The 18359-nt window shown below is 31.0% G+C and overlaps 3 protein-coding genes across 3 annotated transcripts; 1 reads left to right on the top strand and 2 right to left on the bottom strand.

Annotated features, from left to right (window-relative positions):
- Positions 1 to 671: 671 nt before the first annotated feature.
- Positions 672 to 3257, bottom strand: LOC11422778 (protein CUP-SHAPED COTYLEDON 3). Its single transcript, XM_039832197.1, has 3 exons — positions 2934 to 3257; positions 2409 to 2686; positions 672 to 1554 (listed from the first exon to the last, which is right to left on the bottom strand). The coding sequence occupies exons 1-3, from the start codon at positions 3142 to 3144 to the stop codon at positions 949 to 951; spliced, it is 1095 nt and encodes a 364-aa protein (XP_039688131.1). The 5' UTR covers positions 3145 to 3257; the 3' UTR covers positions 672 to 948.
- Positions 3258 to 9463: 6206 nt separating this feature from the next.
- On the top strand, positions 9464 to 11048 carry LOC11428157 (cysteine protease XCP2). Its single transcript, XM_003603823.4, has 4 exons — positions 9464 to 9998; positions 10088 to 10323; positions 10403 to 10543; positions 10666 to 11048. Exons 1-4 carry the CDS (start codon positions 9539 to 9541, stop codon positions 10879 to 10881), a joined length of 1053 nt encoding a protein of 350 aa, XP_003603871.1. The 5' UTR covers positions 9464 to 9538; the 3' UTR covers positions 10882 to 11048.
- Positions 11049 to 13126: 2078 nt separating this feature from the next.
- Positions 13127 to 16943, bottom strand: LOC11418215 (AT-hook motif nuclear-localized protein 8). The gene is made up of 4 exons (XM_024779107.1): positions 16604 to 16943; positions 15724 to 15773; positions 13509 to 13667; positions 13127 to 13381 (listed from the first exon to the last, which is right to left on the bottom strand). Exons 1-4 carry the CDS (start codon positions 16941 to 16943, stop codon positions 13127 to 13129), a joined length of 804 nt encoding a protein of 267 aa, XP_024634875.1.
- Positions 16944 to 18359: the final 1416 nt, after the last annotated feature.

Below are 18359 nucleotides of genomic sequence, written 5' to 3' on the forward strand. Positions count from 1 at the left end.
TTAACAAGGTAGCTCTATATTCCAGCCATGGGATGAAGAATTTATAAAATAAAAAAATTAAAAAAAAATAAAAAACTCGATATCCAATTCAAAAACCGACTAATCCGTGGAGACCAATTTCACCGTCACTTGTGAGGGCCTCATCTAAAACTAGAGCAAGGTTTTGTATGAATTTAAGATGAGTAAGCTCCAAGATCTCAAACCAATCATTAGACCAACCCCATGGGCTGAAGAATTTATAATTATTCTTCTATTCCGACTAATTATTATCTTTTGTAGTTGTAACTCTGGGGTGTGATGATGACTCACAAATCACTTAAGGCACCTTGGACTTATTTTTCATGCTAGGCCTTTTCCCTAGTGTGGCCTTGGTTATTTTCTGAAAGGAGTATTATTTCATTATCTCATATATAAGTGTGCAATGCTAAAGTTCTATTTGGCATCTTACATTTCATTTCTCTTGGTTGATTCTGTTGTTTAGTTTATGCAATTTGGATTGGCATTGTTCAGTTTACAATCAAACGTACTTTATATATAATGGAAGCATAATCTCATTCTTCATCTTAAAGAGTAAATTTGTAAATATCAGTAATTGTCAACAAATTTATTGCTATTAACTTTGTTGATTCTCGTCGTTAACTAAAGTTTATATTCAAGAAAGGAGACAAATCTTATCAAATACGTTCAAACACAAGATGAAAACAACCATATTCAATCATCCACACATCTTACTTTGTAGCCACAAAAAGTTATTACAAATTAACTATCCACTATTAGATCATTCATAAAGCTTAGCTAGCTTGACATAGGCATAGGCATAGGCATAGTACAAAATTATTTATGGTACTGTAGTTAGTACGTAGTAGTAGTTACCGCAGGTCAGTATACGGAAGTACAGTACATATACATGAATGAAGCTACTGCTACTAGTGCTAGGTAGTTTAGACTTTAGACAAGTTGAGCATGTGGCCAAGAATCTATTCCCATAGGACCAACTACTCCTCCTCCTCCTCTACTGTTAATAATTGATATGTCCCTAAATTCAGCATTTGTAGCAGCTCCTGAGAATGCAATCAGATCATGAGCAGCACCATCCATCTCCATCTCCATCTCCATCTCCACAGGGAATAAAGAGTTTTCATAATTATTATTATTGTCAATAATCCATCTTATGTTAAGAGCATCATCTATTGATTTCTGCTGATCATAGAAAGTAGCTTCTGTTTTTGGAATGGTCTGCTTCATGGTGTAATTTTGTTGTGACTTGAAGAGTAGTTCTGAAGATGGACTATTATTGTTGTTTCTGGTGGTGTGATTGATCATTGAGAAGGAAGGTTGGAATGTAGGTAATGGGAAAATATTATGAGAATGTGAGAGTAATTGGTCATTTTGGTCTAGTTGTGTAAATGAAGTTGCAAGTAAAAGTGGTGTAGGAGGTAAACAGCTTTTTTGGGGGCTTAAATTAGGATTACCACCTAAATGTCCTTGAATTTGGAGTAGTGAATTTCTCTTTTCCCCTGATTTATGAAATATTCTGCATATCACCCACTCTTCCTGTCAAAATTAATTTTCTAAAGTTAGAGACCTTATTCATTGCAACAAAATTGAATAAAGTATTAATTAAAGGTTTAAATATGTTTTTGGTCCCTATAAAATTGAAAATTTATAAGTTTAGTTTTTACTTAATTTTAATAGCTTTTTTAATCCCTACAAAAAATATTTACATGTAATTTTAGTCCCTGCTAAAACAAAGTTTGTTTAATTATCCTTAAACTTTTAAATTTTTGAACGATTTTATGTTTAGAACATTTCAAAAGATCATTTCCTAAAATTTAGAATTTTTTAACATGAAATAAATTAAATATAAATTTTTTTAAACGACAAAAAATCAAGATAAAAGCAACAAAAAATTGGACTTAGAAATCAAATTTTGAGATAATTTTTTACAGAGGAACTTTTAGTAATGTTCTTAACACGCATGCAAAAAATTGTTCAAAAACTTAAGAGTTTAAGCATAATTAACCAAATTTGAATTTAGTAGGGATTAAAACTGAGTGCATAATTTTTGTTTAAGGACTAAAAATACTATTAAAATTAAGTAAGAACTAACTTAAAAAAACTCAATTTTATAGGGATCAAAAACATATTTAACCGAAAATGGTCATTCATATTTCATAGTTAGTCTAAATCTAATCTAATCAATCATATAAAAAAAAAACTACCCAAATGGATATGAATTTATGAAGAAAAGTGAAAAGAGTTAAGTTTATGAGTAAAAAAAGAAATGAGTTGGGGTATCTGTATGGACGCATGAGTGAACCCAAAAATAGACAAAATTGAAGAGGATAGAGATAACTTGTTGAGCACGGTGCATGCACGTGTATGTGACAGACAGAGTCTAGTGTTACCTTACAGGTATTCGAAGGAGAAAAGTGATGAGAGTGTAAACGGTACTCATGCATGACCCATTTGGTCTTTTCACCACGAGGGGCCCTTCCTTTGTAGAAAACAAGGGTCTTCTTCATCCCCAAAAGGGATCTACTACTACAGCTGTAAACTTCCTTGTCCTTCCCAGTTGCTTTCCAGTAACCAGCACTTGTTGCTCTGTTTGTTCTAAGCCCAGTTGGATATTTTCTGTCTCTCAAGCTGAACAGATACCACTCTCTTTCTCCCATCTTTGCCATTTCTGCACACAATTCAAGAGAAGTGGTTCAACCCCCTCCCTACTTAACATATATAAGTGGACATATATATAACTAAATCTAGGACGTGTATCTAGATACGCACAATATGTTTTAGGTTCAAGGGTGGAGAGGAATTTGAAACTATACTACATACTATATATTCTAGCTATACTTAAGATAGAATTTGAACTAGACATGCAAAGTAGCTAGCTATAGTATCTTGTTCATGTTGGTGGGAGTAGAAAATACCTGGAAGTTCCCATGGCTCACATCTGTTGAGGTCAACTTCAGCAAACTTGACATTATTGAAATAAGTATTTTTGAAAACCTTAGAAGCCAAATAAAAGGTAATGAGTTCTTCATCAGTTGGGTGAAACCTGAAACCAGGTGGTAGACCTTGCTCGTTTTTCTTTTCATGATCACTAAGTTCACATAGTACTTCTTCCATTGCTAACATCATACTGGAATATTATGGGGTGAGATATATGTATAGAGAGTGAAAGACGAAGTATATTTCTGAAACTGAAAACGAGGAGGAGCTATGATGAACGTGATAACAGGTGAGGTGAACGGGGGTATAAGTAGACACCTGAGCACGGATGGGCCTACAACTCAAAAAGTAGAAACTATTTAAACATAAACTGTGAAAACCCACTTAAATATTAATTCACACTCAAACAATACTTAAAAAGAAAAATAAAAGTACTATTTAAACACGTCTAAAATTATGGTTAATGGTATTCAAAATTATAATTAATTTAGAAGAACTGTGTTGAAGCTTGTGTAGTCAACTTTTTAAAGTTATTGTTGTTTTTGGATTTAAAATTACGACAGAGCTTTGAAACTATTACCGGGGTGAGTCACGACCAGGTCGCTTTCTTTAAGACATTTCGCGGCACTACCTAAGTTGTGCAAGGTAGACTAGCAACCGCGCCGTCTCCAGGATAAAACAGTTCAGATTCAAACTGTACGATTAAAGGCTGCACTGCCAGAAATCGCTCGAGAATAACACCTCAATATGGTTTTGAAAAACCACTCTAATATGGTTTGCAGACCACTCGAGAAACCAAAGAAGGAGGGAAGAAAAGAACGGTTCGTCAACACAAACCGAGGGAGATGAGAAGGGGAGAAAACCAGAGAAGAGGATTCGATTCTCGGTTTTGGAGTGAAGAATCCCATTCCCGAGCTCTCTATTTATAGAGGGGATTTGACCTCGTTTTCTCCGCCGACCCGGTTCGCGACGCGCCAAACTTAGCCCACGACCCAGTAACGGTAACCCACGACGCGGAAACGTGGAGCTGAAGCTTGCGCGTGTGGAAAACGTGTGAGACTTGGTCCTCCGCGTGCGGGAATCTCGGAGCAAAAATAAAAAATTATTTTTTCATTTTTCTGAGCCCGGTCCGGTCGGTCGGTCGGACGACGTCGGCGCGCGTGTGTCTTTTATATAATTTTTGGCAAGCGCTCACTCCGTTCACAAAAGTGGGTACCCCAAGGGCACACCCTTGGAAGTGACATATATAAACACTACTAGAGTGTGTGATCTACCCAATGTGGGACATAAAATTTTCAATTCACACTTTAGACTAGTTTCTCCATCCTTGTGTTTACATTCCAAAGGCTCCACATAACAACTAGTATACTTCAAGTTTTTGCCAATATAAACTAGTGTTCCAACAGTTATAATTGATTTTTTATTTTATTTCTCAACAAATATCTCATGATACTAATTAACATGATCTTCATACTCGAAAAAGTCTTTATATGATCTTCAATTAAATATTTAATCATTATTAGTTTAAATTGTTGCTGTCAAAATTTTAACATGTTAAATTTATGTCAAAACATCACAACTTAAACTTAGTAATCTTTTCTCATAAAAACACAACTCCGTAATCTACATGATAATATTCAATTTCTCTAAATTGTCGGTGATCGTGTTAAGTGTGACTACATTATTATCTCACCCATTTTTTGTCTTATTTGTTTACGGTTTTTTTTCCTCTACTAAACTGGCAAGTTTGTTACTCAAGTTTGTCAGTACATAGCCTCTAATTTAGCCCGTTAGATTTTGTGGTTGTCACCCTAATTTTGTGTGCAAATTTGGAATGTACTAGCACAAAAGTAAAATTGAGTTGTATATAAATGTTTTTTTTAAAAGATTTTATATAAACGGTATTGTTAACTAGTTTCGTACAAACACTTTTTAAGAATTTTAAAATGAAAAAGTATTTTATAAAAAAAGTCAAATGTTTTAATTTTCGATGGGCTGATTAAACTTTCTTGAAAAATTACCATTTAATGATTTAAGAAGTATTTTGAAGATATTCATTAACATTTCACTTAACATTTCATTTTTTTTTAATCTAATTTCGCGCTCGTACGCAAGTTTGCTGGGTTGCGTCTTTGATCATTGAACTTTTGTTAAGATAGATTATAGTAGATCTATTAAGTCTGTTTTGTCATATTGTATTCCCTTTTGGATTTTCCTGGGTCAGGTCCTACGTCCCTCCAGTCTTTGTACCTTTTTATTTATTATAAAACTTTTGTTTTGGCTTAAAAAAATATATATATAAAAATGAAGAATGTCATTTAGTGGGGTACAAAAGTATATATAAGAGACGTACTACCAAGTGGCTTCCACCATTATATATATATATATTGTCTTTATCTCTTCAAATGAAAGAAATAAATATAATTTTAAATGGAGAGGATCACTCCTATTGTATATTTTGAAAGAGAGTATAATAAAAAATACAATTTGATAGATGTGATATGTTATAGATGCCATAAGACGAGAGAAAATTATGTATTAAATGGGGATCATGATCCTCATGTGCTGAGAAAAAAAGAAGGGAATAATCTGAAAATCTAGGCCTTAAAATACAGAAAGATGGTAAGGGTTGAGAATGAAAAATTGAGAGAACATGAGAAGAAAAAATAGAGAGGATCTAGTCTATTAAATGGATACGTAAAAATTAAAGAGGTATAACTATCATTTTTTGAATAGTAAATACATGAACAATTAATTTGTGAGTGAAAGAAAAACCATAAAGTGGATGATTATTTGCTTGTGGTGGAATAAAAAGATAGTATGAGGAGGTATGAGTGAAAAAATGGTCAAGTTCAACGGTTTAATTCGTTATTTTAGATGGTTTGTGTTGAGTTTTTAATTTGTTCTTTTAAATCGATCCGACAAGTTTAACCTATTGAAAAAATAGGACAGACTCGACCGGATTTTTTCCCCTTCATTTTATACGAATAATTCATATAATAAAAAGAAATCCGTCATTTTTAGTAAAGATAGTATTAACCTTTGTCTATATATACATATATAGGTTTAAGTGTATTATCCCTTAAAAAAAAGGTTTAGGTGTATTTTTTGCACTTTAACTTTTAAAAAGTTACGATCTTAGTCCATTTATAAAAAGAAAATCAATTTAGCCTTCTAATTTTACAAAGCGTTGCAAAACATTAAAAAAAAAAAAAACAATTTAAACCCCTTTCTTTAAAACAAAAGTAGCAATTTTCGTCCATTATTTCAAGATACATGAGGTCTTCTAATCAAGTAGTTTTGCAACATTTTATAAAGTTATGAGGCTAAATTGCTACCGCCTCCGGTCACTATTATAAGCAAAAGTTAAAGTTTTAAGTTCATTGAATAAATGATGTATTTGGTATATAATATTAACTAAATACGTCATTTATTTGATGAACCTAAAATGTTGATTTTTACTTATAATAGTGATCGGAGAGATTATATTTTTATGAAAAATGCTGACAAATATCTCAGTCCCATAACACTAGTCAAGGAGGTTAATATATAAAGATTTTGCATTACAAAATAGTGAATGGTGAAATGTTCAATCTAAGAAAATCAAAAGTTGTAGTTTTTAATGGAAAATTCATGTAGCATGAACTTTTTCTTTATTAAGGGGCTAAAATTACACTTAACATGGAAATGGTTTGGCCCAATTGGTACTACTGTAGCATTGAACAGGTGAAATAATTGCAAACACACGGTGTTAAGTATGCACCCAAGCCAAGTATAGTAAATGATTGTAGTTGGATGAAATGGGAAATAGCTAGGCTCCTATAGGAGTAGGATAGAAAATGTAGAACTGTACGTGGGTTGGGTGGGACGGTGGGAGCCTGGGAGGTAAGAATGGCAGTAGGAGCGTGGGTGTAGCTGACCAGTGCTGTGCTGGTACTGTTATTTGTTTACTACATTAATATTGTGACAGTACACGTGCATTGTTTATCCAATAATAATATACTATTCCAAAAATATCTTAAGAGTATTATTATTTGAACATACTTTAATTGACAATTTATAGAGATAACCATAAATATAAAGAAAGAATAGGTATTTACACAAAAATTAAAACAATAGAGAAATAAAATAAAAAATAATATAAATATAAGAGAAAAAATTATCACAAAATAAATGTTCAAATATCATTTCTCAAATCCTAATTAAGATGACATGCATTTTTGAATGAATGAATATCTGAAACTAAATCCGAAGGGTGCAGTGTGCAGCAGACACCTTAGATCTTTAGTTACTCGCTCAAGTAAAGATCAATCAAAGTTCAAAGCAGAGCAGTGCTAAAGTCCAATAATCCATCCATAGCCCTACAGCATACTAGCTTACATAAGCCTACTCTACTCCCTTAGCCCTTGTCTGTACCCGATGCAAGCCTTTTTCCTCTTTTATTTTCATTTTAACCTGCACAAATCCCCCAACCAATATCATACTCCTTCCGATATATGTACAAAAAAAAATGTTTTTTAGTTTCATTGAAATAATTAATGTATTTGATTTTCATCGTAAATCAAATATATTAATTATCCAATAAATTTTAAAAATAAATCTTTTTTACACATGAAATCGAAAAAATACATGAAATCTAATTTTTTATTAATTTTGTTAAGTCTGTAATTATTTAACCTAACAAATTTCATCTAAAAAAATGCATCGTCCCAATTTTATTCTTATCATTTTGCTTTATTAGGTTTGCAATTATTTAACCTAACAAACAACTTTTTTTTCTTTTCAAATTTGTATGGCTAAGCAATGGGTTAGATTATGCTATATAAATTTTTTAAAATATTAAAAAGGTGAGATTTCGGAATTTTTTAAAATTTTGTAAAACTTAGAATATCTTTATGTTCTACATGTTTAATTAAAAATCAGTTGAGTTTTAATTAAAATATTAAAAATGTGTTTTTGGAATTTCGTATATTCTATGGGGGTATCGAGACTAATATAACAATTAGAGAAGTGTTTTATTGTTGGGACTAGAAAAACAACAGACTATTATTTGGCCCATGTCAAATGAACTCCCGCACCTAGTAAAGACACCCCTCATATTTTCATCTTAATCCTTTTCCATTATTCTAATTTTCAATTTTAAGGTGAAAACTCACCCACATATTTATAATCTTCCTCCATGCGACCTTCATTTTCCCTTTCATGGCAAAGTATGTTGTGCTCTACCTCTATTTGCGACGACTCTGTCCTTCTCAGCTTGCCCCCTCTTCAATCTATCCCTAGCTCTTTCTCTATATATTTTGTCTCGTGTTTGGATCAAATGCATCAACTGGAATGTTGTACAACACATTGCAAAGTCATTGGATTCAAGATGAAATTTTTTAAAACTATGTTGCCACATGTGGTGGCCACATTAGAGTACCAAATCTCTCGGCTTGGGTTCGATCCCAATTTATTTTATTTATTTTCTTACTTTTGGGATACTAAACTTTTCGTGATGCTATCTTAAGCTTATGAGTTATGTGACAACATGTGATTTTCCAATTTTGGATAGGACAATGTTAAAAATTCTCTAAAATATGTTTATACTAGTAAATATCATGCTTTTAGGGAGTAGTTGTTTTAGGGAGAATTATTTGTATAGATAAAAAAAAACAAACATTTTGATAAATACTTTTTTTTTTTGACAGGGAGTTTTGCTAAAATACTTAGTATCCAATAAGATTGATTTGGTATAATAAAACTTTGTTTATTAATTAAAAATAGTAAAAGAGATTAGAAAATAGTCAATTGAAAATTAAAATATTTAACCTTTTTAATAAAGAATTTCTTTATTTACAATTCCTAAATAATGTTTTTAGGACACTCGTTAACAAGATTGAAAATTTATTTATGTTTCAACTATTTTCATATGTTTGTATAAAAAAGAAGTATTTTCATATGTGGAAAATTCATGGTTTTTCACATTTTGAGATATACAAAATATGTTCTTTTTTTTTTTTTTTTTTTTTTTTTTTCTTTCTATATTTTTAATACTCACTTTCTAACCCGAAAATGTTACCGTGATACGAATAAAAATGTCCAGAAATATTGAGATATTTTCTTTTGTGAAAAGTGTGGAGGCAAAATGTATGGGGCATGGGGACTTATTTGGGGACGTAGAGTAAAATTTTCCTTTATTATTTCTTCTGGAACATTTGCTATTTGCAAGGAGATGCACATAGAGGTGGAAAATGTGTCTTGTGTTTAGAATGTCTATGTAATGTGAAGCTTAGAATGGGATCTTGCACACAAATACTCAATCACCGTTGCTGTAATTTTGGTTTTCAGATTGTTTGCTTGCTTGTTCTCCAATTGGATATCAAAAACATACTTAAAGTTAAAGACTACTCAACTCACTATACCATATTATATATATAAATATACCATTGTATATAAAATAAATATTCCAACAAACGTTCCTTTAAAGCAATATCTAAAACACAACCTATATATACTACTCCCTTTGCACATTCTTTCTCATCCCTTCTCTTATATTCTTCTCTTCTATTTACCAATTCAATAACACATATTGTTTCCAATCATGGCTTTTTTCTCCCCCAAAACACTTGTCCTTACCTGCTCCTTATGCTTATTTCTATCTTTAGCATTTGGACGTGATTTCTCCATCGTGGGCTATTCATCAGAGGACTTAAAGTCCATGGATAAGCTCATTGAACTCTTCGAATCATGGATGTCGAGACACGGCAAGATTTATGAGACCATTGAAGAAAAGCTACTCAGGTTCGAGGTCTTTAAGGATAATCTAAAGCACATTGATGATAGGAACAAGGTTGTCAGCAACTACTGGCTTGGTTTGAATGAGTTTGCTGATTTGAGCCATCAAGAGTTCAAGAACAAGTATCTTGGGCTAAAAGTTGACTTGTCTCAAAGGAGAGAGTCCTCAGAAGAAGAATTCACTTATAGAGATGTTGATTTGCCTAAGTCAGTTGATTGGAGAAAGAAAGGTGCTGTAACCCCGGTCAAGAATCAAGGTCAATGTGGTAAGTATACGAAAATCTATTCGTATAGTTTTGTCCTGAAATAGCTTGCAAGTATATTAACATGGTGATATGAACACGAGTACTTGCAGGTAGTTGCTGGGCATTTTCGACTGTTGCTGCGGTTGAAGGAATAAACCAAATTGTGACAGGGAATTTGACATCTTTGTCCGAGCAAGAATTAATCGACTGTGACACAACTTACAACAATGGTTGCAATGGGGGTCTAATGGACTATGCATTCTCCTTCATTGTAAAAAACGGTGGACTACATAAAGAGGAAGATTATCCTTACATTATGGAGGAAAGCACTTGTGAGATGAAAAAGGTACATAGATTCAATCTAAAACATATTGTTTCATACTAAAGTTATAAGTAACATAACTTTCATTGGTTTGTTTCACCAGGAAGTAAGTGAGGTTGTGACTATTAATGGATATCATGACGTGCCACAAAATAATGAACAAAGCTTATTGAAGGCACTTGCCAATCAACCACTCAGTGTGGCCATAGAGGCTTCAGGCAGAGATTTCCAGTTCTATAGTGGAGTATGTTTAATTAATTAATTATAAAACTATAATTTGCTATGGCAAATTTTTTATTTATTTTTAATGGGTGAATCTAATCTTAATGGAATTGTATGAACTGATTATTTAACTACCATTTGTAGGGTGTGTTTGATGGACATTGTGGAAGTGAGCTAGATCATGGTGTGTCAGCCGTTGGATATGGTACATCAAAGGGTTTGGATTACATTATAGTGAAGAATTCATGGGGAGCAAAGTGGGGTGAGAAAGGGTTTATTAGGATGAAGAGAAACATTGGAAAGTCTGAAGGGATTTGTGGACTCTACAAGATGGCTTCTTATCCCACTAAAAAGAAATAAGATTTAACTTCATACATCGTTGATCAATTGAATCTCATAATTTTCTTTGTCTTAATTTCTTCTTTGAATTCTCTTTAAATTTCTAATCTCCATATTTTCCTTTGAAGCAATGTTATTGTAATGTCTTCAATTCAATAATATTAACTATTTTGCTATACGCAAAAGAAGTACACGTTGTTAATTTGATTTTCTATTTTCAACAAGTTTCTCTAAAATGGATCTCAGATGAATTAGTTATTGTGGTAGTGTACAAAAATATGTTGTAAATTCAATCAAACATGCTAAGAAAATGTGTCGGACAAACAATTAATGACGACTAAATTTAACGATCTAAGCAACAATAAATTCAATACACACATCTAGCGACCTATGTGTATAATGAAACCACACCATCAATCCATAGCATTAGCATAAAATAAAAAGAGTAGAGGTACAAACACACCAAACTTGTTTACCCATTGAGTCCAAATTGATCAACGTTTAGAGGGAGAACAACTTTCCAATTCATTATCAACGAGTCTTTACAAGATACACAAAAGAGTTTCAAGAACAAACATTAATTTCTCTCATTTTTTTCTCTTTCAACCCCCATAATAATTTTTACTCTCCCAAAATGTTTACATTGTTTCCAACCATAGATCCTCACCACAAGCACCTCAACACAAGAGTCGTGATCTTCTCTTTATGTTCATTCTTCTTGTCTCTACTCTCTTAGTTCTTGAACCCTAACCACTCTCTCAAGAGGCCTAACTCTTAGGCCTTAAGTTTCATGCTACTATGAAACACTGAGGTAAAAACAATGTATTTAAGATTTGGAATCTGCATAATTTGAATAACTATAACTTAGACCATTAACATGATTAGAGTTCTATCGGACAGCAGTCAGACCAGCGTTGTTGTATGGTACGGAGTGTTGGGCAGTTAAGAGTCAACATAAGAATCAGGTAAGTGTAGCAGAGATGAGGATGTTGCGTTGGATAAGTGGTAAGACTAGACAAGATAGAATTAGGAATGACACCATTAGAGAGAGAGTAGGGGTAGCACCTATAGTAGAAAAGTTGGTAGAAAATAGGCTTAGACGGTTTGGGCACGTAGAGAGAAGACCCGTAGATGCCGTGGTAAAAAGAGTAGATCAAATGGAGGAGAGTCAAGTTAAAAGAGGTAGAAGAAGACCTAGGAAAACTATTAGAGAAACCATTAGAAAGGATTTAGAGGTCAATGAGTTGGATCCAAATTTGGTGTATGATAGAACACTATGGCGTCATTTGATCAATGTAGCCGATCCCACTTAATAAGATAAGACTTGGTTTTGTTGTTGTTGTTGTAACATGATTAGAATTACCCCTTTCAGTGTGATGTTGTTTTTTCATCAAGTAATTTGAATTGCCTATTGACATAATTCAAAATACATGATTCGAACCCCCCACTAACACAATTTGATTACAAGTATAAGAAAAAAAAATCTATATTTGAGGCACTTTCTCCACATGATACCTTGATCTACCCAAAAATAAGGGTTAAATATGTTTTTGGTCCCTATAAATATATCAACTTTTTGTTTTAATCCCTCTAAAATTTTCCTTCAATTTTGAGTCCCTATAAAATTTTCGATCACTATTTTTGGTCCCTATTTTTAAGTTAATTTTTTTAATGAAATTATGCAGAAATGTGTAGAATATTGTAAAAAAAATAAAATAAAAATTAGAATTTTTTAACAAAACACAACTTAAATGTGAATTTTTAACCATATAAAATATAAAAATTCATATTAAATTCATGTTTTGTTAAAAAATTCTAAATTTTTTTGGGAGAGATTCTCATAATATTATGAATTTTTCTGCAAATTTATTTAAAAATATGAATTCTACATATGAGTTTACCGTAAAGAATGGACCAAAAGTGAAGATGAAAAAAAAATTAGGGACTAAAAGTTGAAGAAATTTTTTAGAGAGACTGAAATGAAAAGTTGACATATTTATAGGGAGTAAAAACATATTTAACCCTAAATAAAAATTCTCATTTCTTACATGAACATGCTCTATTTTTTGAATTTTGGTGAGTATCACAAGCTTAGAAATGAGAACTCCTTAGTTAGAAGATTATACTAATTTGATTTGACAAGGCAACACAAAATTTGAATTGTTTAACAATTTTATTTAACACATAATCAACGCAAAAATCACATGTTCATAGTTCATAAAAATAAAAGGGATAGAACAACAAGAGTAACCGAAAATACCTAGTTTTAAACTAGGATATTAACCCCATCGGAAGATGAATTGCTAAGAGTACCCTCTGATGATGGATTTGGGTCTTCTTTAGAAGGATCTTTTAGGTGAGACTCGGTTTTCTCTTGACTCTCAGTTGATGGTGGACTTGGGTCAGACTCAACTTTCTCTTGACTCTCAGCTGATGGTGGACTTGGGTCTTCTTTAGGAGGCTCTTTTGGATCATAGTCGACTTCCTCTTGACTTCCTACAGGGTAACTCCCCAATACTATCTGCAAAATCAGCATCAAATTTTGAGAGAAAATAGGTTCATCAGTATAAAAAAAAAAATCTAAAAAATCAAATGTATTTCTAAATTTTGGATCAAATGCAATTGAAATTTTTTATTTAAAAATATACCTGAACAGGGGAAGCAGCAATCAAAATTTTAACAAGTCTACCACCAAATACATTACCATCTAATGACAAACTCACATTTAAGCCCTCAAATACTTTGCAATGGCTTTCTTTTTTATCAGGAAGCAAAGACCCACCAAGTGATATGATCTCAAATCTTCCCTGGTAAAATAAAATTAAAAAATAGAATCATATTTCACTTGTGATCATATCCACACAAACATGTTGATGTATTTTTCATAGGCTTAAATATGATAATCGTCCCTGTAATTTGGTCCAGTTTTGATTTTCGTCCCTGTATAAAAAAAACTTTGAAATACATTCATGTAAAAAAAAAAATTGTTTGAAAAAGGTCTATTGCCCCACTATTCAGCTCATTTGGCATGGTTTTGGTCACGTGGCAGTTGCTGGCCACGTGGCGTGCCACATAATATTAAATTTTTAAAAAAGAATTAAAATTCTAAAAATTGTTTTTAAAATTAAAAATAATAAAATAAATTTTAAAAAATTTAAAAAATCTGAAAATAAATTTTAAAATATTAAAATAATTTTCTAATTTATTTTTTTGCAAAATAATATATATTCAGAAATTTCTGAATTTTTTTTTTTTAAAATTAAAATTTTCGTAAAAGAACAAGAAATTAGAATTTTTTTTTTAAATTATAATTTATTTTCAAAAATTTTAAATTTATAACTTTTGAAAATATAATTGTCATTATTTTCGAAAAAATTTTAATATATAATTTTCAAATAAAAATATTCTATTTTTCGAATTTTTTTTTTAATTTTAATAGTTTTTATGTCAAAAAATTAAGTTTTCGAAAATTTTAATTTTCAAAGTTTTTTATTCCGAAAAGTATTTTCAGAATTTTTTTGAAAATATTTTATGCTTTTTAAATTTATTTTCAATTAAAAAAAATAATTTTCAAATTTTATTTAATTACGTGGACTGCCACATGGCAAAAGTTGCACAGTCAGCAACTGCCACGTGGCTAATAACATGCCAAGTCAGACATGAAGTGGGGTCAGGGACCTTTTTCAAACAATTTTTTTTTTTTTTTACAGGGATGTATTTCAAAGTTTTTTTTTTTACAGGGACGAAAATCAAATTTGGCCCAAATAACAGGAACGATTATCATATTTAAGCCTTTTTCATAAGTATAATAATATACTTATAAACAACATAACAGTACATGAGAATGAAATATTTACACTAACCATTTTTTTTTTTTGTCAAAATTTATTCTAACAAAATTATTAAAAATCTACTTGCTAATAAACGAGATTTTTAGCTTAAAGAGAATTCATTTTGTATTCTCATTGTTTAAGAAAAATGTAAGTAGTTATCCACTCTTAAGAGTATCCTAATTCTTTGTTAGCAAGTAAATTAACACATATTTTTAAAGTGAAAATAAACATGTCTTTACGAAAGTAAACAAACCATAAAATTGTAGGACGACTAACTTCGTAAGTCTTTGTTTTACCATCTACACAAATAGTTGCTTTGGATGTGGTCCCCACTGCCGATAAGATGCATATATTTTCAGAGAGATTCTGGGAGAATGTATTAATCTTTTCTAACACGTTCTGAATGCCAAAGCATATATGTACAAGAAAAATCAATAGTTGGTCCTTAGCAAATTTTTTTTTTCTTTCTTTCTAAATGACAAATGACATAATGTTTGGAGATTAGGGTGACTTAAAACCTCAAATCATTTTTCTCCCAAATAGAAGACAATAATGATAGCTTACATTATATTTACAAGTTATAGCTTAACTGTCAAAAATATCGATATTATTAGACTGAACGTTGTGATTGGGGTTCGAACACTCATCTCTCCTCTTATGCATGTGAGTTATAATGGTTTTATCTATCCTATATATATATATATATAATAAATTAAGATATTAAATTTAGGGCTTCGGCTTGTATTTTGTATAACGAAACTCATTAAATTCTTGGATTTTGTTTTTCTCAAATTATAAACAACAAACATATCAAATCTATGAAGTTCACAAAGGTCACTCCCATGAACAACTTATTCACCAAATTACCACGTGAAGTATAGATGTCATAATATAAGAGGCACATATAAAAAGTTTTTAACCAAGGAATATTAATTACTGAAAAACATATAATTATCTAAAAAAAATATAATACACCACATATGGTCCATGCATTTCATATACTTAATTTGTAAGAAAAATTGCACAATACCTCTTGCACATTCACCATCATAATGTGGGCATTAGCAAGTCTCACAGATCCTACAAAAAGATTCCACAAGAGCGCATCACATATATTCAAAAAATATGACATTAAAAATGAGAAAATAGCTAAAGTCTACATTCCCATTGAAAACTTTTTGCCCATCCAGGACCATTTTGTTTGTCAAAAAAAAGCTAAAGTCTACAAAATTGCAATGGAATACTGAAAAAAAATAAGAAATAAATTGCATTTTTGGAGAAAAGAAAAATAAATAAATTAATATTGTACATTGGAAGTGTAACACTTTACACATGCGTTCAATTTAATTCATATAAAATAGCTATTTATAGAGATATCTTATAAACTAACCTAAAAAATGACATTATAGTGTTATTTGATTGAATATATGTCGAATTTGTACACAAATTAACAAGAAAAATACATAGAAAAATAGTATAACAAGAGATGGGAGGAAAAAAGTAATTTAACAACGTGGTAATCAATAAATAAGTAAATTTTATTCTGAATGAATAAGTAAAAAATTTGACAAAAATAAATAAATAAATATAAACAACCATGGATCCATATCCATCAATCCCGGTCATGTTTTGCAATTTAAAATGTTCAACGATCAACACAAAAGTCATTGCAGTTCTATTATAAGATAAAAAAAAGTAAAAAACAGCTTAGTTTTAAGATTTAATTACACTTTTCGTTCTTTATTTTTTAGATTTCACTTTCAGATGAAAACACTTAAGAGATCATAGTAAAATACAATGATAATTTAAGGGGAAAAAAGCATAATGTAATGAAGAAAAAAAAACTCTAAAAGGGATTGTTTGGAGCATACTCTATAAAAATAATAGGGAAAAAAGAAAAAGTGAGTTACCAGAAGCCCTTTTTTTAGACTGGATTTCATTGCGAGAACCAAGAGGTCTGCCTCTACGCTTTTTGGAGGCACCAGTTGAGATAGAAGATAAGGGAAGGGCTGAAGAAGATGGCACAATGGTCAACATCGTTGCTACATGTGATTCACCACTATTGATGGTGGTAACATTGATGGTTGGTTGTTGTGGCAGTGGCTGTTGTTGGTCCTCGAAGGAAGGGGCTGGAGAAAATGGCATATCGACCACCGGTGGTTCGTCCTTATCGATACTCGCAGGGGTTATGGTTGGATGTTCTGGTAGCGGTTGTTGCTGGTCATCATTCCTTAATTCAGATCTTGACATGGTTTCAGTTATTTTTTCGATTTCTTTGAAGGACAAAAAGTGTGAGGGGAAGTTGACTCGAAAATGTGTCGAAAAGATTGAGAGGAAGTGACTCGAAAATGTGTTGCAAATTGCTAAGTTTTGGTGTGCCTATATTGTAAGGTTGGGCACTCCTTTTATAGGCAATATGGATCCAATATTTGTTAAAAATGGTCAAAATAAAAAAAAAGTCATTTGAAGAAAATTTAAGTTTTTAACAAAAAAAAAAAAAAAAAAAAGTAAGTTCATGAACCAAGCAGGTCAACTTTTTTAAATAGGGAATTTTTTTTTTATATAGTGTGAAAGTTTAAAAAATTAATTAATGCCACCAATTACTTATTTTAAGAAAATACATTAATTTTTTTAAATATAACTTAAAAATATATATTATTAAAAGCTTAATTAAAACTATTTTTAATAAATATTATCAAATTTCCCAAAAACATATATGTAATAAATATTATTAAAATTAATTTATTATTAAAAAATTTAAAATAAAAAACTTTTATTCAATTTTATTAATTTATTATTTAATTATTTAAATTGATAATATGATTTATGACCAAAAATAATATTTTATATGAGTTGTATGTTGGAATAAAATAAATTTAAACAATGTCTCTTAAGTTTTGATGATAAAAAGGTGTTAAAAGATCAATTGGATATGCTAATATTTGTCCAAGTGTGCAGGACCATAGACAAAAATTTACAATGTCTTAAATTATGTATTGGTTTTGAAAGAACAAATGTAAAGCAAAGAATTTTCAAGAGAAGTTGAGTATCAAGTTAGAGTCTGATGACAACCCAGAAGCCGAACCTATCAGATTCTGAAGGTAACCAGGAAGCTGGATTACTGAGAAGCCGAATTTCTCAGACTCTCGAAGCCGGACTCTGGATAGCTGAATACCAAAGGTGCATAAGTAATGGATGTCAAGCAATGGTAATTCTCAAGTGTTAGAGAGTCAATGAATGTCATTTTTGAAGAAGGACAATTGTACAACCACTACCTCCAACATTCTCATGTGCATTGTACGAAGCTACAACTATGTCTTCTTTGGAAAAGAACGGATAATTATTTATCAAGGAAATGTTTCAAAATCATTCATTCATAGGACTTTAATCAAATCAAGCAACAAATCAATGTTGATTGATCAAGCTTCTCTAACAACTCTAATGATGCGCTGACACTCTTCAAAGTCTCTATTCAACTTCTATATAAAGGATTGAAGACTTGAAGAAATAACATGACTCTGTAGTATTTTTCAAGTGCTATTACTCTATCAAAATCTATACATATCAAACACTTATAATTTCTTATTAACTTTCATATCATAGAAATTCTTAAGTCTAGAGTCTAAAATGTGTTGTATTTTGTGATCACCTTTGATTGTTTATATA

The sequence above is a fragment of the Medicago truncatula genome, chromosome 3 (assembly GCF_003473485.1).
Source record: "Medicago truncatula cultivar Jemalong A17 chromosome 3, MtrunA17r5.0-ANR, whole genome shotgun sequence".
In the NCBI taxonomy this organism is placed as follows: domain Eukaryota; kingdom Viridiplantae; phylum Streptophyta; class Magnoliopsida; order Fabales; family Fabaceae; genus Medicago; species Medicago truncatula.

What these genes read in the sequence shown, in the direction of transcription:
- LOC11422778 (XM_039832197.1), bottom strand. Translation starts at nt 3,144, where the DNA reads ATGATGTTAGCAATGGAAGAAGTACTATGTGAACTTAGTGATCATGAA. An exon ending in TGAGCCATGGGAACTTCCAG is followed by an intron (nt 2,687 to 2,933) that starts GTATTTTCTACT and finishes AATTGTGTGCAG; the next exon opens with AAATGGCAAAGATGGGAGAA. An exon ending in CTCCTTCGAATACCTGTAAG is followed by an intron (nt 1,555 to 2,408) that starts GTAACACTAGAC and finishes TAATTTTGACAG; the next exon opens with GAAGAGTGGGTGATATGCAG.
- LOC11418215 (XM_024779107.1), bottom strand. Translation starts at nt 16,943, where the DNA reads ATGTCAAGATCTGAATTAAGGAATGATGACCAGCAACAACCGCTACCA. An exon ending in GTCTAAAAAAAGGGCTTCTG is followed by an intron (nt 15,774 to 16,603) that starts GTAACTCACTTT and finishes ATCTTTTTGTAG; the next exon opens with GATCTGTGAGACTTGCTAAT. An exon ending in TGATGGTGAATGTGCAAGAG is followed by an intron (nt 13,668 to 15,723) that starts GTATTGTGCAAT and finishes TTATTTTACCAG; the next exon opens with GGAAGATTTGAGATCATATC.
- LOC11428157 (XM_003603823.4), top strand. Translation starts at nt 9,539, where the DNA reads ATGGCTTTTTTCTCCCCCAAAACACTTGTCCTTACCTGCTCCTTATGC. An exon ending in CAAGAATCAAGGTCAATGTG is followed by an intron (nt 9,999 to 10,087) that starts GTAAGTATACGA and finishes GAGTACTTGCAG; the next exon opens with GTAGTTGCTGGGCATTTTCG. An exon ending in GCACTTGTGAGATGAAAAAG is followed by an intron (nt 10,324 to 10,402) that starts GTACATAGATTC and finishes TTGTTTCACCAG; the next exon opens with GAAGTAAGTGAGGTTGTGAC.